General features: G+C 44.6%; 1 protein-coding gene across 3 annotated transcripts in view; it reads right to left on the bottom strand.

Annotated features, from left to right (window-relative positions):
• Positions 1 to 2,739: 2,739 nt before the first annotated feature.
• Positions 2,740 to 22,182, bottom strand: part of LOC129841498 (neuronal membrane glycoprotein M6-a) — a 70,917-nt gene continuing 51,474 nt past the window's right edge. For 2 of the 3 annotated variants that reach the window (XM_055909786.1, XM_055909785.1), the window contains exons 2-7: positions 13,934 to 14,126; positions 10,473 to 10,629; positions 9,098 to 9,251; positions 8,612 to 8,688; positions 7,783 to 7,848; positions 2,740 to 5,348 (exon numbers count right to left, since the gene is read on the bottom strand). In XM_055909786.1, the coding sequence (XP_055765761.1) occupies positions 5,196 to 5,348; positions 7,783 to 7,848; positions 8,612 to 8,688; positions 9,098 to 9,251; positions 10,473 to 10,629; positions 13,934 to 14,126 (800 nt within the window). In that variant the 3' untranslated portion in view covers positions 2,740 to 5,195. The other variant, XM_055909787.1, reaches the window with a different exon arrangement.

Raw genomic sequence — 22,182 nt, 5'->3', positions numbered from 1 at the left:
TAGCTCACTTCAGCGAACTGACAGACCCAAGATTCAAACTGGCAACCACACAACGTTGCCCTCAGAACAGCCTCAATTCGTCGGTGCATGGCCTCTACAATGTGTCGAGAGCGTTCCACAGGGATGCTGGCCCATGTTGACTCCAACGCTTCACACAGTTGTGTGAAGTTGGCTGGATGTCCTTTGGGTGGTGGACTATTCTTGATACACACAGGAAACTGCTGAGCGTGAAAAACCCAGCAGCATTGTAGACCTATTAAACACGGATACCTTCACTCCCCTTTAAGACAGACAGATCATGATACCTTCACTCCGCTTTAAGACCTATTAAACATGGATACCTTCACTCCGCTTTAAGACCTATTAAACATGGATACCTTCACTCCGCTTTAAGACCTATTAAACATGGATACATTCACTCCACTTTAAGACCTATTAAACATGGATACCTTCACTCCCCTTTAAGACCTATTAAACATGGATACCTTCACTCCCCTTTAAGACCTATTAAACACGGATACCTTCACTCCGCTTTAAGACCTATTAAATATGAATACCTTCACTCCGCTTTAAGACCTATTAAACATGGATACCTTCACTCCCCTTTAAGACCTATTAAACACGGATACCTTCACTCCCCTTTAAGACCTATTAAACACGGATACCTTCACTCCCCTTTAAGACCTATTAAACACGGATACCTTCACTCCGCTTTAAGACCTATTAACTTCTTGCAACTATAGGGGGTGCTGTTTCGCATTAGCATAATTTGCTCTACAGATTAAACTGCCTAGTACTCAATTCTTGCTCGTACAATATGCATATTAAATTAAATTAACTACCTTATGATGTTTCTAACACCTATAACGAGTAAAAACATGACCGACGCTATATTACTGGCTAAACCAAGGCTTGGAAAAAGGCCAGTCAGATATCCTTCTTGCGTTGAGCGCAGAGTCCAAAAGAACGGTACTTCCGGTATTTTGTCATTTATAGAGGCCATGATTGCGCAATCGACTCCATTCAAATTGTCACCACTTACTGATATCTAGAGGAAGGCGTGGGCAGTGTTTGTATCCTCACAGGATTTACAGTGGCTTTAAAACTGATCTGGAACCAGAGGCCAAGAGTTCTGAAAACTCACTCACTGGGAGGAAAAGTGCTGTAGAATGAGTTCTGTTCCACTCAGAGACATAATTCAAACGGCTATAGAAACTAGAGAGTGTTTTCTATCCAATAATAACAATAATATGCATATTGTACGAGCAAGAATTGAGTACTAGGCAGTTTAATCTGTAGAGCAAATTATGCTAATGCAAAACAGCACCCCCTATAGTTGCAAGAAGTTAAGACCTATTAAACACGGATACCTTCACTCCCCTTTAAGACCTATTAAACACGGATACCTTCACTCCGCTTTAAGACCTATTAAACACGGATACCTTCACTCCCCTTTAAGACTTATTAAACACGGATACCTTCACTCCCCTTTAAGACCTATTAAACACGGATACCTTCACTCCCCTTTAAGACCTATTAAACACGGATACCTTCACTCCCCTTTAAGACCTATTAAACACGGATACCTTCAACACCACCAATGAGGCAAACTGTTAAATGTGCTGAAGTCATGTGTGCAAATGAGGGGATAAGATACACACATGTACGTTACATGTCACATATGTCTGCCTGATTCAAAGGATGTGATCCTCTAGTATACACTGCAATGATCCCAAAATGGCACCCTATTCCCTAGTGCACTATTTTTGACTAGAGCCCTAGTGAAAAGTACTACACTGTATAGGGAATAGGGTGCCATTTCAGACGCACCTTCGGTCTAGCCTTTCTGTGATATGGTGAATGTCATCTAAGCTGCTCTAGTCTATATCTGATCGAGGCTTGTTTCTCTTCTCACACTACCTTTAGGTCAGACTCTGGCTGTCTTTGATTGGCCCAAGGGCTCCAGTCTATCTGCTAAGGACGAGAAGTTCACCGGGGTTAGTGAGAGTTTGCTGAACACATTTTCATTTGGTACACTGTATCCACAAATGTAATATGCTATTTAAATGCCACGGGTAAAGGTTAGCCAGTATAGAGAGCATGCATAATGTTTCCCCAGGCCGGCGAATGTTTGTGATATGATATCATGCAATCTTCTTCAAGCCAAGCTGTCTGGTATAGTCGGGGTATAGTAAGGCCATTTTATGTGTGTGGATGGATGGAAAATGCCTTATGTGATGTGTGTTTTGGACAGTCTTCAAACACACCTGCATTGCACAAATGGGTTCAGAAAGATCTTTGCAAGACCTATAACATCATCATCATTATGCAAGGTCCACTTTCTTCTTACGCTAATAATGTAAATCCATTTCCATTCCATGCACAGTACCAGAGGTGTGTATAAGCAGAATCCTTGTTGGCATGTACATTCCCACTGGGCAAGATCTGGTTGAATCAATGTTGTTTCCGTGTAATAAAAAAAAGATATGGTATGATGTTGAATCAACGTGGAAAACTGATTGGATTCGCAAAAAGTCATCAACGTCAGGGAATTTACTCTTTTTTTCCCCCAACTCTAAACCTAAATCCAAATGACATGGTAACGTTTTTTGTTGATTTCACATTGAATTCAGGTAAATCAAAACTCGACGTTGAAATGACGTGTGTGCCCAGTGGGTATACAGGTATATACATATACAGCTTTGACATAAATACATAAATAAAGAAATGGACTCGGGGTTTAATTATTAACAAGTACACAAGTGTATTTTATTTAACGCAAGCAAGTTTGTTCCTACAGTTAAAAAAAAGCCACTGTTTAAGCCGTTGGCACATGTATGTACAAAACAGATTATGAAGAATCGTACAGCCTGCTACAAAGCATTCTTAGTGAAAGTACAAAAGACTAATATGGGAGGAGAAAGCGGAAAGCATTGTCAGGTTTATACTGAAGAAGTGAATACGCAACATCATAACAAGTAGTATCTGTTTTATAAGACATGGCTTTCAAAAATGAATATGACAAACTAAAGGAGGAAGGGAAACAAAATCATTCACTACAACCGAATAGGCTATTTGTTTACTTAGCATAATACTGTTAGCGTAGGAACCGCAATACTGCACATATAAGAAATCAGTTGACTCAGACAGTCCAAGGGTAAAAATGAGAAATTAAAATGATAAAGAGAGAGGATTTTTAAAAACATTTTGAATCAGTTAAAAACCATTACCACTGAATGCATAACCATGTCACAAATAACAACTACATTCACGGTTCTTTTTTAACTAGATAACACAAGTCATTTTTTTCTTGGTTAATAACCAAACGCTGCATGACCACAGTACAGAGATTCAGCTTCAAATCCAAACGCACGTAACACCAAGAAAGAGCTCACGATGGTTGAATAAGTGCACCAAGACATTTTTTGTTCTTTTTTGTTAGCAACGGAATGATGAAACGCCGTACTGCAGAACTAGAGTAGTAGAATGAGTTAACACAGAGTTTGGTCCATACTCAAGTAATATAGTTTTAGTTGTTTTATAGACATTTCATGTTTTTTAGTATAGCTTCACAGACAGTCAGGGTTTGGGTCAGTTTTTTTTTCAATTCAGTAAATTCTGCAAGAATTTCAGTCAATTTCCTGAATGGACAGGACATAAATGGAATTGAACCCAACCCTGCAGACGGTTAAGTTATCTCTCAATGTGATATTCAACTTTTTTCACTTGTAGCAATACGACCGTTTCAGGCCTAGAGCTTGTTTATCCGCTTGCCGTCTAGATTTTGTTACCATATTTATTTCACTGGTATCTCTGAAATGGACGTTCACAAGAATATCACCAAACTTTGACCAATGAAATGAATGACCTGAAATTGAAGTGTCTCACATATATGTATATATTTATATACCGTAGATATATATACAGAGCAGAATACTGACAAAAAAACATCACATATTTTTTCTTCTGATAACTTGCATTTAAAAAGTTGAAGATTAAAACATAAAAATAAAACCTGTAAAATGTTATTTGCATGTGAGTTATGGCTTGCGATGGATGAGAAAAGTGGTTTTCTACAGAGTTTCCCCCACGGCAAAATCCTGAAAGGCCATTCTATCAGATGAATTTCTACGTCATGTCATTCCCACAAGCCTCTTCTTCCTCCTTATACTACATATCATCATCATCTTCATCACTCTGCTGACTTGCCACTCAAATAACTGTTTTCTTTTCACAGTTTCAGAACACTATTATTATAGACAGACAATCAGTGTTTTCACTTTGAATGACTAGGCTACTCAACAAAGCTAGCATACATTTCTGACAGGCCAAGCTACAGTTATAGCAATATGTAAAAAGTCACTTTAAGGTACTTTTTGTTTGTTTGAAAATCCCTGGCACTCCCAACCAACAAAGAATTTTCTGAAAAAAGATTCTGTACATAGTTTTTATACCGGTGATGCTTACTGTTTCGGAAGCTTATTTATGCTGTAATTTACCTGTAAATTATACAAGTTCGGTTACATTTTGGTCTTGTTAAGTGGATATGTTGAAATGAAATGGATGTTAAAACCTATGTAGGATTGGAACTCCGTTGGATGACGAGCGTTTAGGAACGTATAAATATATTACACGGAAATGTGAATTAAAAAGCGATGAAAACTCAACAGCCCCCAGCCCGACCCCTCCTGAAACCAAACATAAATAAATGGAAGTACTCGACGTCGAGATATAGAACAACACGGTAAAAAGCAATGACACATTGTAAAAAGATGTGCTACTACTGATATAGAAAAATGCAAATGGAAAAAAAAGAGGGGAAGAGGTAGAAGAGGTGAACGAGGGAAAGGGGTCGGGTAGAAGAAGAAGAAAGGGTAGAGGAAAGGGAGGAGTAAGAGGAGGAGAAACAGAAAGGAAATCTCAGTACAGGAAAGAAGGGTTCGTCAGAGAAGACACACGATATCCCGCAGGAACGACTTGTCTCATCACGCCCGTACGCTTAGTGAAGTCGAAACCACCCACAACACAACACCACAAACCCCCCTTACACTTGTGCCCCTACGAACATATACACCAGACATTGAATAGCTCGTGTGGTTGCTGTGTGTGTTCTGCTGCGTGTGTGTCATGGACGTGTGTGTGTGTGTGTGTTGGAGAGGGAGGGAAGGATAGGGGGGACGGGACGGACGTGTGCTTTAGGTGTAGGCATTGAGACGCTCTTTAGAGCGAGTGGAGTGGATGTCGTGGAGCTCCTGCTCCTCCTTGGACTTGATGTCCTCGTACTTCTGCATCCGACACGCGTCCTTCACGTAGGCCCAGTTAGCGGACAGTACCATTAGGTAGTGGACCTGTATTAGAGGGACACATGGGTTACAGGGATGTTAGTGGGAGGATTGTTAACCGCTCGACCAAGCCTATACCTCAGGGGAGAGTTTATTGATTAATTAATTAGGCTGAAAGAGATTAGTTAGATAATTAGACAAAGCTATAACCAAAAACCCAAAGCAGATCTTTTAGTGGCACTGTGCCTTCACTGGTTTAAAACCAAAACCAACCAAAATTTAAGGGGTGGATTAGTTGATCAACCTTATTCTTTAGTGAGCTCTGTGTCTGTTACGGCTGTGTCAGCATTTGTGCTAGTCAGGTGAACGGGGCGTGACAGGAGAGCCCGGTTATCAACATACCTATCGATAGCAACCAGAGGGGCTTGGTTATTATAATCAGTGGTGCCAGCAAAGCATATTTTAGTGAATAACAACAGAATCATGTGACGTGACCGATGACAGAGCTGGCGATGCTTTGGGGGCGACCCCTAAGCTCCTAGGTTCAGAGTTCAGTTCGGCCATGTTGATATCGAGGCGGTCGGCTCCTCTCAGCTCCTGACGGCGTACAGTGATGTCACTGAGACCACTGAGGTCAGGGGTAAAGGTGATGGGCCAACCGATAGGCCCCCGTCAGAAGCGGGTGCAGTATTTGCCCCGACTCTGAGACGTCAGGAGGACATTGTTACGGATAAGGACCGTGGCAGCTGACGCCTGTCCGCATCAGACCAGAGAGAAAGAGAAAAGGAGAGAAGCAGTTATTGGACTCTGGGTCACGTTCATTAGGCACCAAATGGAAGAAGACGGACTGAAACAGAGAGCGACTACGTTGAGTGCCCTCCCTAAGGAGCATATCCCTGATGTGTTTCTGCAGTAACTCTTTTCTCCACTGAGAGGCAGCGAGGTGTCAGTGATCAGCTAACCAGAGCATCTGCTGCAGAGGTTCTGAAGAAGAAGTTATGAGGTAATTAAATAAAGAACAACACCTGCACTCCTCTGGTCCAATGTATTGCATTTATCTATTGATCATATTGTGTTGTAATGATGATGTGAAGATTAACATGCCTAACGAATTCCCTAAGCTTGGGATAACGAAGTTATTCTATTCTTTTGTTATATAACGACATGACCCAAACTCCTCATGAATAAACAGATTCACCAAGATAGATCCAAGTTGGAGATACAGACAGTACGTCCTTCATACAATCTCACAGTGATCTAAGATAATTTATCACAGAAAACATTAGACGAGAAGATGGTACATCAATATTGTCTACGCAAATTGATTTCTTACCCATTTTCTAAGCCTTAGCTCTCGGTGAGAACTAACAGGAACGCACTTAGGTGAGTCATCTCATTGTGTATTACCATAGACATCCACTGGGTGGCCAAAGAGCACACAGTTGGGCCACAGATACAGACTCTGTGTTGTGAAGAGCCACTCCCGCCCAAATTGATTACCATTTCATTTTCTCTTGTCTTTTATAGACCTCAGACAACGCAGCAACAATGTCCTATTTTGTAGATTTAAAACATTACATCATGGGTCTAAGGACTGGAAATGTATGACGTTGTTTATGTTTTGTGTTAACAGGACGCTGTTATGGACATATCTATTTGATGACAACCAAATTATAAGAAACTAGTGTCATGTTTTGACAAAACATTTCTCTGTTATTTTCCCTATGAACATATGTTTTTGTTTAAAAGGGAACTAGATACCGAATAACAGCCTTCATTAAATGTGTATCCTTCCACCCTAGCTACAGACGCAGCAGTCTTCTCCAGTGAAGACGGTTGCTCCAGTCCTCACCATTACTTAGCTGCTCTCAACAAGCTCCTTTCTTCTCCTGCAGTTTCCATGGCAACTGCGCCCTGTGCTTCTCCATCGCTAGGTTAACACCTCCCTCTAATCAACAGTTCTCTCTCTCTCGCCCTCGCTCTTTCTCTCTCTCTCTCTCTCTCTCTCTCTCTCTCTCTCTCTCTCTCTCTCTCTCTCTCTCTCTCTCTCTCTCTCTGTCGCTATGTCCTACTCTCTGTGTGTGTCTCTCTCTCTCAGTCTCTCTCTCTCTCTCTCTCTCTCTCTCTCTCTCTCTCTCTCTCTCTCTCTCTCTCAATGTCTCTCTCTGTGTCTATCACTCAATCACTCTGTCTCTGTTTTGCACTTTCTCGATCTACCTCACTCTTAACACTGGGAGGACCTCTTTCAAAGTCAGCAGCATAAAAAACAGTCCGTTTTTCCTCCCGATTACCAATCTTTTGAATCACTAGTAGTATAACCTTTGGTATGTCCCCACACAACAAGACAATCCTCTCCCACTAAGGTTTACCCTGCCTGCCTAGCTTTATGTGTTCAGACAGAGGGGAGGGAACAGAGTGGCGATGCTATCAACAGACATTTAAGGACCAATAGGCAGGTCACACAACCCTCAGACATAAAGTAGAGCTGTCATTGTCTCACCATGGCGATAACTGCAGCCCCAGCCCCGGCCAGGGCACAGACGAACAAGTGGAACGTCATGTCCAGCTGAAAGACAATCAAACACAACACAGCTTTATTAGTCACCAGGAAATGAAGACAACTAACAACATCGGTGCTTGCTTTGTTGGTATTCAAAATGGGACTCAAAGCATCGTTCCAACGTGTAATGTCTGTGTTTACAATATTGCCAGGTCATGTTTAGATTAAAAAACTAAATCACAAAGTGGTTGCTTTGAGAGTGAGATAGGGCAAGATGTATTAAGATTTGTCCCAGTCCAATATTAGCTCACTTTTTCAAAGGGATTTAAACAAAGGATTAAGGAGGAGAAAGGTTAAACAAAAAGACAGACTAATCTTTATCAAGCTATGTTTTCTGTTCCCTTTCCACAAGAGGTTAAAGTTCAAACCCCTAGAAACCTGGTAGCGCCACTACACTCAACACACTCACACAAATCACCATTTAAAATGACAGAGGAACCCTACAGCAGTGTTCCCAATCCTAGTCCCGGGGTCCCAAAGGTGTGCACATCTTGTGTTTTAGCCCTAACACTGACACACCGAATTCAAATCAAAGGCTTGACGATGAGTTGATTGGTTGAATCAAGTGTGTGAGTGTTAGGGCAAAAACCAAAAAAGTGCACCAATTTTGGTCCCCGGAGCCAGGATCGGGAAACATTGCCCTAAAGCATTTATGATTTTAGAAACATACTCCACCTCTATGGACAGACAGCCTTCAATGTGAAAATCTCGCCTCCCCCCTTCATCGCTCCCCAGCCACACACACACACACACACACACACACACTTACCTCGTTAGACTCACACATCTTAAAGAACTTCTCGGAGCCCGTGCACACCTTCCTCTCCTCCCCGATAGTTACCATGCCTGCGAAAAAACAACAATCCATTTCACATTTACATTTCAAGTGATCCACAGAGACCGAACAACAGCTACCGCAGCGAGTTACAACAAACACTCATGTTAAAGGGCTGTAAAATAGATCTCCTTCAGGAGCATTAAATAACTGCAATGAAATGTAAAGAATATTGATTGAATTGTGTGTCCGCGAAGTGAGAAGACTAAACGACACACTATTCAGTACAGTATGCTCCATAGGTCATTGTCTTGTCAGACATCTTATCCACATTCATGATAGAACACAAACAAACAAACAACTGGAAATAAACCACCAAAGCCCTGGTTAACAACTGCCAGTGCCAGTGACTGTGTACATATTCGGTAAATGGGAACAGTGGTGTGAATGGATGGCGGCGCCACCCGGGCCCGCCCTTACCAAACTGGCGCAGATCCAGGCAGAGGTTGGCGCCCTCCACCACAGTGGTGTTCTGACAGAGGGTCCAGATGTTGAAGTACATGAAGACAGGCAGCGAGGTGAAGGCTGTCACACCCAACCAGGCCAGGAAGAAGATATAGGTCAACATGATGAACTGCAGGAAGAAACAGAGGACACAAGATAGAATGGTTTATTAGAGACAGAGGGAAAGTGAGAGTGTTAGAGAAGAGCACAGAAGGAAATGAGGGAGGGGAATAAAGAGAGGGAAGAGAGGGAGGAAGGAGGAGAAGGAAGAGAAGGACGGTCCATTAGAAAGAGAGAGGGAGGGGAAGAGAGGGAGGAAGGAGGAGAAGGACGGTCCATTAGAAAGAGAGAGGGAGGGGAAGAGAGGGAGGAAGGAGGAGAAGGAAGAGAAGGACGGTCCATTAGAAAGAGAGAGGGAGGGGAAGAGAGGGAGGAAGGAGGAGAAGGAAGAGAAGGACGGTCCATTAGAAAGAGAGAGGGAGGGGAAGAGAGGGAGGAAGGAGGAGAAGGAAGAGAAGGACAGTCCATTAGAAAGAGGGAGGGAAAGAGAGGGAGGAAGGAGGTGAAGGAAGAGAAGGACGGTCCATTAGAAAGAGAGAGGGAGGGAAAGAGAGGGAGGAAGGAGGAGAAGGAAGAGAAGGACGGTCCATTAGAAAGAGAGAGTGAGGGAAGAGAGGGAGGAAGGAGGAGAAGGAAGAGAAGGACAGTCCATTAGAAAGAGGGAGGGAAAGAGAGGGAGGAAGGAGGTGAAGGAAGAGAAGGACGGTCCATTAGAAAGAGAGAGGGAGGGAAAGAGAGGGAGGAAGGAGGAGAAGGAAGTGAGGGATGGGCCCATTAGAAAGAGGGAGGGAAAGAGAGGGAGGAAGGAGGAGAAGGAAGAGAAGGACGGTCCATTAGAAAGAGAGAGGGAGGGAAAGAGAGGGAGGAAGGAGGAGAAGGAAGAGAAGGACGGTCCATTAGAAAGAGGGAGGGAAAGAGAGGGAGGAAGGAGGTGAAGGAAGAGAAGGACGGTCCATTAGAAAGAGAGAGGGAGGGAAAGAGAGGGAGGAAGGAGGAGAAGGAAGTGAGGGATGGGCCCATTAGAGAGAGAGAGAGAAGATGACAGTTATAAGTCAGTAGAAGGCTGACTGACTCATCAGCTGTCATTAGCATTGGGCCATAATTCAAAGAAGAGACATCTTAAGCTGTAAATTCTCCATCTCCAGATCTCTAATCCCGTCTCTCAGGTTCTTCCTCCAGAAAGATGTGTCCTAATTGTCTACCCTAATACTTATACCTATCCAACGCCTTCAGAAATAAAGGGAGCGGATAGGGCGCAGAGGATAGGGGTTGATTTAAGTGTGTTTCTTACCCAGGCGGAGACGCAGCGTCCGCAGGCGGTGATCTTGAAGTCTCCGTACAGGTCCCTGATGGCGCCGGTGGTGAAGAAGCCCTCCACCATCAGCAGGATGCCGTAGACGAAGAACGCCGCCGCCACGCCGTAGATGACATACTTCAAGATGTCAATCCTGCGGAGGAAGACAGAGAGACAGGAGCAGAGCGATGGGATCACTCAGTTGGTGTGGCTAGCACACCAAGACCAGCGATTTCATTCCCAGGAACCATAGAATTGGGAATTAGAATACTAATGAAATATTCATTTAATAGGATCTCTATGTACATTCAGTGTGCAGGCCATTTAGTACAGTACTTCACTATTACATGTTTCTTTCGGCCCAGCAGCCCCATTTGTACTTGGACTACACATGATATTACTTCCAGCAGTGACAGACAGTATTCTGACTGTATACTGCAGTCAGTTTGCTTCCACAGTCATTCTGCATTTTTTTCCTTGCTTGGACTAATGGATTAGCTCTCATTTAGCTAATGAGTGTGTGTTTAATCCTGTAGGGTTATGTAAAAAGCTCTAATGTCCCAGAAAGAACCTGGGTAGGATAGTTGGGGTTAGCTCCATCCCTGCAGGTTAGGAAGCGATTTCAGAGACAGTGTTAGACAAACACAGTGGGTAGATTTCACACGCTTTCCTCTGATAAAGATGATTTTATAGAGGTGTAAAACTTGTTTTTTTACTACCCTCAATCTGAAGTCAACTTCACACCTAGTACAGTAACATAGTGGCCTAGAAAGTGTATAGAAATCCCAGTTACATCAGTATAACAAGCCCAGTTACATCAGTATAACAAGCCCAGTTACATCAGTATAACAAGCCCAGTTACGTCAGTATAACAAGCCCAGTTACATCAGTATAACAAGCCCAGTTACATCAGTATAACAAGCCCAGTTACATCAGTATAACAAGCCCAGTTACATCAGTATAACAGGCCCAGTATGAAATGCCCAGTTACATCAGTATAACAAGCCCAGTTACATCAGTATAACAAGCCCAGTTACATCAGTATAACAAGCCCAGTTACATCAGTATAACAAGCCCAGTTACATCAGTATAACAAGCCCAGTTACATCAGTATAACAAGCCCAGTTACATCAGTATAACAAGCCCAGTTACATCAGTATAACAAGCCCAGTTACATCAGTATAACAAGCCCAGTTACATCAGTATAACAAGCCCAGTTACATCAGTATAACAAGCCCAGTTACATCAGTATAACAAGCCCAGTTACATCAGTATAACAAGCCCAGTTACATCAGTATAACAAGCCCAGTTACATCAGTATAACAAGCCCAGTTACATCAGTATAGAAAGCCCAGTTACATCAGTTAGGCCAGGTCTACTGCTCATGTCACAATCTCCTGCCATTTCCAACATCTAGTAGAAGCACACACACACTTGCAGTCACTAGCACACACCCCCTCCCTCCCTCCCTCTCGGCAGGCAGAGTTCCGGTGAGCAGGTGCGCCCGGGACAACCCAGAGTGATTTCAGAGGGCTTAAATCCCCCAACGGCCCCGTGCCAAGACATCACGCACACACACACACACACACACACACACACACACACACACACACACACACACACACACACACACACACACACACACACACACACACACACACACACACACACACACACACACACACACACACACACACACACACACACACAGGATATTGGAGTCCACACAGGAGTGGAAGAATCGATCTCCGTCAGTGTGCTGCGTCAGGGAAAAATCTCCCTCCCTCCCTCTCAGACACATATTCATGATCAAACACCTGATGAATACACCTGCCACGGCAGCAGCTAATCTTCCTGGGGTCCAGCAAAATGAAAGCAGTTTATACAATTTTAAAAACATTACAACACATTCACAGATTTCACAACAGACTGTGTGCCCTCAGGCCCCTACTTCACCACTACCACATATCTACAGTACTAAATCCATGTGCACGTGTGTGTGTAGTCTGTACGCTATCGTGTGTCCCCGCTGTTCCATAAGGTGTTTTTTATCTGTTTTTTAAATCTAATTGTACTCCTTGCATCAGTTACTTGATGTGGAATAGAAATCCATGTAGTCATGGCTCTATGTATTACTGTGCGCCTCTCATAGTCTGTTCTGGACTCGGGGACTGTGAAGAGACCTCTGGTGGCATGTCTTGTGGGTTATGCATGGGTGTCCGACCTGTTGACAGACCTCGGTGCATTCAACATGTCAATACCTCTTATAAATAAAAGTAGTGATGAAGTCCATCTCTCTTCCACTTTGAGCCATGAGAGATTGACATGCATATTATTAATATTAGCTCTCTGTGTACAGCCAAGGGCCAGCCGTGCTGCACTGTTCTGACCCAATTGCAATTTTCCTAAGTCCTTTTTTGTGGCACCTGACCACACGACTGAACAGTAGTCCAGGTGCGACAAAGCCAGGGCCTGTAGGACCTGCCTTGTTGATAGTGTTGTTAAGAAGGCAGAGTAGACCTTTATTATGGACAGACTTCTCCCCAGTTTAGCTACTGTTGTATCAATATGTTTTGACCATGACAGTTTACAAGAGTTACTCCAAGCAGTTTAGTCATCTCAACTTGCTCAATTTCCACATGATCTATTACAATATTTAGTTGAAGTTTAGGGTTTAGTGAATGATTTGTCCCAAATACAATGCTTGAAGTTTTTGAAATATTTAGAACTGACTTATTCCTTGCCACCCACTCTGAAACTAACACTTAACAAAGAGTTGCAGTCATTTCAGTCACTGTATATTGAGACTCACCATCGCTTCAACAGTTCAGTACTGTACTGTTGTGTATTGAGATAAGGGAGGGGAGAGTAAGGATAGTTTTACCTAATCACATTTGAAATACTAATCTTGTTGGGTATATGTATAGATAGTGAGTAATAATGTAGATGTAAGGGAGATTTGCCGACCTCAATCTACACTTACAAGACAGCTGTGCACCGCTAATGGTTAATCACTTCAGAAGAAAGAAAGAGAAGAAAATGATCCGTTAAGTAACTGTGACTTACTTCCAGTAGCAATCACCAGGGACTACTTGGGGGACATGTACATTTTACTATCTCGGGCGACCGAGGATATGGCGTCTCGATAAGGTGTTAACTAGGTGTACCAGTCATAGCACAGGTGAGATTGGAACCATTCCCTTTACAGGTACTGAAGCTTTCAAAATAGGACACACAGACTGCTGTTTTAACCACACTAATGAGGCTAGTTTCTCCAGGGGTCGAAGCAGACAAGGAGTAGGAGGAAGTGAAAATTCCAAGGCAACTTCTCCTCCTTGAGTTTCAACACATCTCCAGGCTGCATGTAGGTGTTTTGACTTACCAGTCCATGAGTCATTTTGAAAAGGGCGGAAAAAAACACTGTGACACCCCTCCCACGCAAACACACCCAGACTCACATGGTTAAGACGTCCAGGGTTTCCACGGGTGCTCGGACCACCTCGAAGTAGTTCTGCAGGATGGTGACGGTGCCAGAGAGGGCCTCGTGCCCGCAGCCACAGAACAGCGCCACCCCGGCGTACAGAAGGATGGTCGCGAAGAGAGAGGCATACGGGAGGACGCCCAGGCATTTGACGCAGCACTCAAAGCATCCTGGACAGAGAGAAGAGGAGAACGTTTAGGCTAGAGCACCTGTGAATATCTAAGATATTCTACCACCGTCTTTAGTCATGAAACACTGTACATGTCACACTCTATTCACGGCTTGACAGGAATTGAAATACGTTTGACACCAGAACCAAAGGAAAGAAATAAAAGCACAGCGAGGGAATCGTTGATTCAGAATCAGAAGATCATTAAATCAGCATTTTTCCTTCAACCTTTTATTTTATTACATCTATTTTACTACACCAAATCCCACCTCATCTCATTTAAAACGCACAGGGGTCAAATTATATCCCATCTATCATCCGATAACAACAAACCACATTTCTCCAGTTGACCCAGAGCCAATAAATCGCCTGTTGCCATCTTGGGAAGGAAGTTTAATGACACTCCAGCCAATCATAATCGCTCCTCGGATAGATTTATGGGTTTAATATAAAGAGCGCAAACAGTATTGATCTGTGGATTGCGGATTGCGGCCCTGCAAATGGAATCCCTCCCTTCACCCAGGCTAGAGCAGCTGCTGGATTTATGACTAGTCGTAAACACGGTGAGTGAGAGAGTGAGAGAGTGAGTGAGAGTGAGAGCTACAAAACAGAACACTGATAGCTAGAAGGAGAGGACACAGTGAGAGAGGGATAGAAGGAGAGATGCAGTGTAATGGATAATACTGTGTCTGTGAGGGGGGGGGGGGGGGTGTTTTATTATCTCAGACTACAGGAAGTGTCTATCTGACCGTCTCCGATGAAGAAAAAGCGTGTTTGTGATACTTGAGTGTAACGTTCCCATCTATCTTCAACTGGACTGGATAGGCCAGGTTCAGATATCGCTTATCAAATGAAACGACAAATGTCCAATTGTAATATTGAACTCCTATTTTCCATAGACTGGTCCCAGATCCATTCGTGCTCTTGCCAATGTCAACAACATTGCTGTTTGGCATGACAGGGAATGAAAAGGAGTTGGCATGATAGCTCAAACAGACTGGCACTCAGGCTAGTTTTTCCTTGTTGTATTACTACTGTGCAGTTGGTGACTACAGCACAAATCCCAGTTCTGTTCTGCCTCTGTTGTACATTAGTGCCTCTGGACTTGCTTTAGTTAGAACACTTGGAAGGCATTTAAACTGCAGGGTCCCAGTTGTGTTGTGAATGAATAACCCTCACACCTACGCTACACCTTGACATCACCTGAAAGCACTCCTGTCTATTTCTGTTATACCCCTCTCTGGCATACACAGGATGCTCTGGTAGACCATCACTGCTGCAGCCTGGAGAATGTGCGTAACCGCGCGCGCGCGCGTGTGTGTGTGTGTGTGTGTGTGTGTGTGTGTGTGTGTGTGTGTGTTAGTCAGTTGATGTCAGGTGGTATTGAGTCTTCCGTGAGCACAGGACCAGACTTCAGCCAATAGGAAATCAGACTTAGTTCAGAATCCTCTGCACGTCTCTTTCACTGTCAATCATGCTTATTATCCCCTTAAGGCACAGAGGAGTGTGTGTGTGCGCGTGCGCGCGCGTGTGTGTGTATGTGTCTGTGCAGTCAGGCGAGAGACAGGAAAGACCCGTCAACTCACTCCCCATGTCTTCAGAGTGCCAAGACTGACACAGGGAGAGGAGAAACTGACAAAATAATCGGAATCTATACTGTTTCACATCATCATCATCCCCATCAGGCCATGTGGTATACTGATTTTAATGTATATTCTTGATAAATAAATATTGGTGAATAAATTACAGTGATAATAGTAAGCAAAGGATATGTGATCATTTTACAGTACCCTCCTCTTTGTGCATTGAGGGAAGATTACTGTATCATGCAGGGGTATTCAGCAAGATAAAACCAATCTCTGTGTCAAAAAAGTACAGGGTCACCTGTTTCTAATTGCCCCAATCCTAGTCTAATTGCCCCAATTAGTAACATTGGTTCCTTGGTGTTGGACTGAATGGGCATGGCTATATACGGTCGCTAGTGAATGTCTACACACCCCTTGCACAGGCTTCAACATTTTCTTGTGTGTGTGTGTGTGTGTGTGTGTGTGTGTGTGTGTGTGTGTGTGTGTGTGTGTGTGTGTGTGTGTGTGTGTGTGTGTGTGTGTGTGTGTGTGTGTGTGTGTGTGTGTGTGTGTGTGTGTGTGTGTGTGTGTGTGTGTGTGTGTGTGTGTGTGTGTGTGTGTGTGTGTGAGAGAGCGAGAGAGAGGGAGTGTGTGTGTGTGTGGCAGACTAGACACAGTGGGGTATTGATTTCTGAGCCCAGTCCACAGGGATCAAAGCACAATATGGGCAGTGGGCACCTTCATTAATCTACAAACACACCTGATAAATCGGCTAAACGATGGAGTCATAAGTATCTGTATGATGGCAGCTGATCAATTATTTACAAAGCTGATACGACATGTGGGTGAGGACTTGGGGAATGATTCAAGCAAGCTGTATAACTTGGATTAACAGACCAAGGTATTTTCCCATTCCAAGTGATAATGGGTTGATCACGTTTCTTGAAAAATCATACTGCATTTACTAGAGTCAGTTGTAAATACTATCGCTATAACTTCACTATTTCATCTTATTCATTCTATAACTGGTGCAATGAATTGCAAAGATGACACGATTGCACCTCCACTGCTTTCACCGAAGTATGCCTTTCCGTCTTGCCCCAATGCCCAGCTCAGAATACTAACACAAACTGTGCTCTCTCAGTTGAGAAACATTCGAAAGAGTCCATGGATATTCATTGGATACGGTCGGCCGGATGCCCCCAGGACTGAATCTGGGAAAGCCATTGTCAGCACAAAGTGGGAACGAGCAGCTCAGTTCACTATCTTTCCCAGGAAAAAAATCCTTCATTCTACGAATCTATTAGCTGATGTGAGTGGGGGGTGTGTGTGTGTGTGTGTGTGTGTGTACGTGTGTGCACGTATGTGTTCGCAGTACGCCCGAACACAGCGAAGGCCTGCAAATGGAATAAGACAATGTTCGTTTTCCATTACCCTCAGCCCAGCAGAGACATGACTAAATAGGGTGGTGGCAGGTTGTAATTACATTGCCCTCCTCTATACAATATGTCAGGCTAGACGCTGTGAGGAGGATGTGTCCGTAGCCACGCCATCCTCTTCTTCTGCCATGCTGTTACCCACTGTGGGGGAGTGTAGTAGTTGTCTGTAGGGCAACATGCCTATGGGGGATACGGCAGGTAGTCTAGTGGTTAGAGCGTTGGGCCAGTAACCGAGCATTGGGCCAGTAACCGGAAGGTACAAATCTGTTGTTCTGCCCCTGAGCAAGGCAGTTAACCCACTGTTCCCCGGGCGCTGACGACGTGGATGTTAATTAAGGCAGCCCCCAGCACCTCTCTGATTCAGAGGGGATACATTCAGTTGGACAACAGACTAGGTATCCCTCTTTCCCTTTCCCTGCATATATGCACAATCACATGTACACGGACACAGGCCGGCAGATAGGCATGGACACCCAGAGCCAGAGCCAGCCAGTGGTGGAAAAAGTACCCAAATGTCATACATGAGTAAAAGTAAAGATACCTTAATAGAAAATTGTAAAAGTGAAAGTCAGCCTGTAAAATACTACTTGAGTAAAAGACTAAAACTATTTGGTTTAAACATACTTAACTATCAAAAGTAAATATAATTGCTCAACTATACTTAAGTGTCGAAAGTAAAAGTGTACATTATTTCAAATTCCTTATATTAAGCAAATCAGACGGAACCATTTTCTTGTTTTTTTTAATTTACGGACAGCCAGGGGCACACTCCAATACTCAGACATAATTTACAAATTAAGCATTTGTGTTTATTGAGTCTGCCAAATCAGAGGCAGTAGGGATGACCAGGGATGTTCTCTTGATAAGTGCGTGAATTGGACCATTTTCCTGTCCTGCTAAGCGTTCAAAATGTTACGAGTACTTTTTTATTTTACTAGGCAAGTCAGTTAAGAACAAATTCTTATTTTCAATGACGGCCTAGGAATAGTCTTGTTCTGGGGCAGAACAATAGATTTTTACCTTGTCAGCTCGCTGATTCGATCTTGCAACCTTTCGGTTACTATGTAACGTTCGTCGTCAGAATGAGAAGGATCGGACCAAAGCGCAGCGTGGTAAGTGTTCATGATTATTTATTTAAACTGAACACTGAGACAAAATAATAGAATGGAACAACATGAAACAGTTCTGTCTGGTGCAGACACAAAACAGAAAACAACTACCCACAAAACACAGGTGGGAAAAAGCTGCCTAAGTATGATTCTCAATCAGAGACAACGATAGACAGCTGCCTCTGATTGAGAACCACACCCAGCCAAACACAAAGAAATACAAAACATAGAAAATGAACATAGAATGCCCACCCAAATCACACCATAACCAAACCAAAGACAGAGAGACATAAAAAGAGACATAAAAAGCTCTCTACGGTCAGGGCGTGACATACTAGTCCAACTATCTAACCACTAGGCTACCTGCCGCCACATCACCATTTCCCTGGGTGTCAGGGAAAAAATGTATGGAGTAAAAAGTACATTATTTTCTTTAGGAATATAGTGAAGTAAAAGTTGTCCAAAATATAAATGGTAAAGTACAGAAAGCCCCCCAAAACGACTTAAGTAGTACTTTAAAGTATTTTTACTTAAGTACTTTACACCACTGGCACCATCCCTAACCCACCCAACCCTCCCTCACTCCCTCCCTCCACACACGCCCAATAGGATGTCATCCTACTGACTGCCTGGTTCAGACCCCTCTGTTCAAATACACGTCTAACAATGTCCAGCACTCAACACAGTTGCCTGGTGAACAGCCAGCGGGGGGGGGGGGGGGGGGGGGGGGGGGGGGGGGGGCTATGTTGGATCATCATTCTTAGTGATACGTCATAGACGCCACAGGCATGTCAGGAAAGGGATGATTTCACCAACAGAGAGAGAACTTATGGCGGTGTGTGCATGTTTGAGATCTGGGAAGGAACATATTGTCTAATTGATCTAGTATATTCATGATTGGGAGAAATCCATGTATTCATCTAGTCTAATCTATGCTAGGATACAGAATTGATAGATAGCTGACATTTTATTGATAACTAATCAATATTTACTTTCCAAGTGTATCTTAAAGGGGATATGAGTCTCTTAATGGGGAGGCTAGGGTAAATTTACTGTACTGCTGTGCGGGTCTAAGTGGTTGTTTTTTCATCTAGATGGATGGTGACACGCACACAAACACTCACATTGAATGGTGATGGATAGAGATGCTCGCTTGGCTCAATTGTTCTCTGTCAGCACTATCAACTCCATTTCCCAGGGGTCTTTGGCTTGGATGCCCAATCACCCAGTGACGGCCTAGTCTGTCTATCTGGCCTGCTCAGCCTTCTACACTACTTATTAAAATGGTAATCTCTTCTCGCCTCCTCCCTGTGCCCTGCGGAGGAAAAGTTCCCTTTACTTAAAATAAGACGTTTCAAGGCAACCCCCGCTTGTGAATTTTAATTAAGAAAGCCTACTTCTTTTTTTAAATCCTGGGCGGGTGTTTAAGACGGGCTATTTATATAGGGTTAGATACCATGTCTGGTTATGAAGCTTGATAGCCAGGAACAATACCCCACAATTCCCTGCGTTATACTCTTAGGGCCGGCTCCAGGACACAGATTAAGCCGAGACTAGATACTCTCCATTGAGTTTGCTTTTCAGTCCAGGACTAGGCTTAATCTGTGTCTGGGAAACCAAAGACTCCAGCCACCCTAGTCATAGACTGCTCTCTCTGCTACCGCACGGCAAGCGGTACTGGGGAACCAAGTCTAGGTCCTAGAGGCTTCTATACAGCTTCTACCCACAAGCCATAAGACTCCTGAACAGCTAATCTAATGGCTACCTGGCTACCCAGACTAATTGCCACACCCCCTACACCCCCACCCCCCTACCCCCTACGCTGCTGCTACTCTCTGTTATTATCTATGCATAGCCACTTTAATAACCCTACCTGCATGTACATAGTTACCTCAATTACCTCGACACCGGAGCCCCCGCACAGTGACACATTGACTCTGTACCGGTACCCGCTGTATGTAGCCTCTGTCACGCCCTGGCCATAGAGAGCCCTTGGTTCTCTATGGTGTAGTAGGTCAGGGTGTGACTAGGGGGTTTTCTAGCTCAATATTTATATGTTGGTCTTTTGTATGGTTCCCAATTAGAGGCAGCTGGTAATCGTTGCCTCTAATCGGGGATCATATTTAGGTAGCCGATATTGTTTTGTTTTGAAGTTTCACTGAAATAAAGATGTGGAACTCTACACAGGCTGCGCCTTGGTCCGTCTTTAATCACAAGCGTGACAGAATATCCCACCAAGCAAGGACCAAGCAGCGTGTGACGGAGGTAAAAGAGTTTTGGACCTGGGAAGAAATTATGGGAGGTTGTGAGACCCTTCCTTGGAAGGAGACACCAAGGAAGGTGGAAGGACAGCGACGACGCCGGGGACCGCGGCCACAGAAACCCCACGATTTTTGTTTGGGAGGGGTGGTCGGCGGAGCAGCGGAGAGTGGAAGAGCGGGTCATCAGTCCGGTGCTATCTGTACCAGCTCCCCGTACTCACCCTGAAGAGCCATAGACCGTCAGGGAGGCGATAGAGAAGTTGGGAGAGAGAGAGATGAGAGAAATGTTATGTAGGTGTGTTCTGCACGGCATCCGACCTGAAGAGCCTGTCAGCAGTCTGGTGAGTCCTGTGACAGCTCTCCGCACCCTTCCTGAAGTGCGTGTCACCAGTCTGGTGCCACCTGTGCCGGCTCCACGCACCTGGCCTCTAGTGCGCCTCCCCAGTCCGGTACGTCCTGTGCCAGCTCCCCGCACTCGCCCTGAAGTGCGTGTCACGAGTCCGGTGCCACCTGTGCCGGCTCCACGCACCAGGCCTCCAGTGCGCCTCCCCAGTCCGGTACGTCCTGTGCCAGCTCCCCGCACTCTCCCTGAAGTGCGTGTCACTAGTCCGGTGCCACCTGTGCCAGCTCCACGCACCAGGCCTCCAGTGCGTCTCCCCGGTACTTGCGGTGCCAGCTCCAAGTCTTCCTCTGCGCCGGTGCCCAGTCCAGGCACGGCGTCCAGTCCCGCTTCATGGCAGGAGCCTTCCTCTGCGCCGGTGCCCAGTCTGGACGCGGCGTCCAACCCAGCTCCTAGGCCGGAGCCTTCCTCTGCGCCAATGCCGAGTCCAAGCACGGCGTCCAGTCCCGCTCCAAGGCCGGAGCCTTCCTCTGCGCCGGTGCCCAGTCCAGGCACGACGTCCAACCCAGCTCCAGGGCCGGAGCCCTCTGTGCCGGTGCCCAGTCCAGGCACGGCGTTCAGCCCGGCGCCATGGTCAGATCCGGGGTCTGAGGGGGGCTACGACCCGCACCGGAACCCCCCCATTTGGTTTCAGGTTTTGCGGCCGGAGTCCGCACCTTTGGGGGGGGTACTGTCACGCACTGACCATAGAGAGCCCTTGGTTCTCTATGGTGTAGTAGGTCAGGGTGTGACTAGGGGGTGTTCTAGCTCAATATTTCTATGTTGGTCTTTTATATGGTTCCCAATCAGAGGCAGCTGGTAATCGTTGCCTCTAATTGGGGATCATATTTAGGTAGCCATTTTTCCCACCTGTGTTGGTGGGATATTGTTTTGTGTTTGTGCATGTGCACCACTACTTTCACGTTTCGTTGTTGGTTTATTGTTTTGTTTTGTAGTTTCACCGAAATAAAGATGTGGAACTCTACACACGCTGCGCCTTGGCCCGTCTTTAATCACGAGCGCGACAGCCCCGCTATTGTTATTTACTGCTGCTCTTTAATTATTTGTTTTTCTTATCTCTTACTTTTCTTTGTTGGTGTTTTCTTAAAACTCCATTGTTGGTTAAGTGCTTGTAAGTAAACATTTCACTGTAAGGTCTACACCTGTTGGATTCGGTGCGTGTGACAAATAAAATGTGATTTGATTTGAAACCAGCCCTTACAGAAATAGTGAGCAGAATGAATTTTAGCCTAGGCTATACCTCAAGTGCTAATGACATAGAAGTTGCTAGTACAAACGAGCAT

Source organism: Salvelinus fontinalis, chromosome 42 (genome assembly GCF_029448725.1).
Source record: "Salvelinus fontinalis isolate EN_2023a chromosome 42, ASM2944872v1, whole genome shotgun sequence".
In the NCBI taxonomy this organism is placed as follows: Eukaryota; Metazoa; Chordata; class Actinopteri; order Salmoniformes; family Salmonidae; genus Salvelinus; species Salvelinus fontinalis.
Note: the sequence above shows the minus strand (reverse complement) of the source record. Positions and strands in the feature narration are given on the sequence as shown.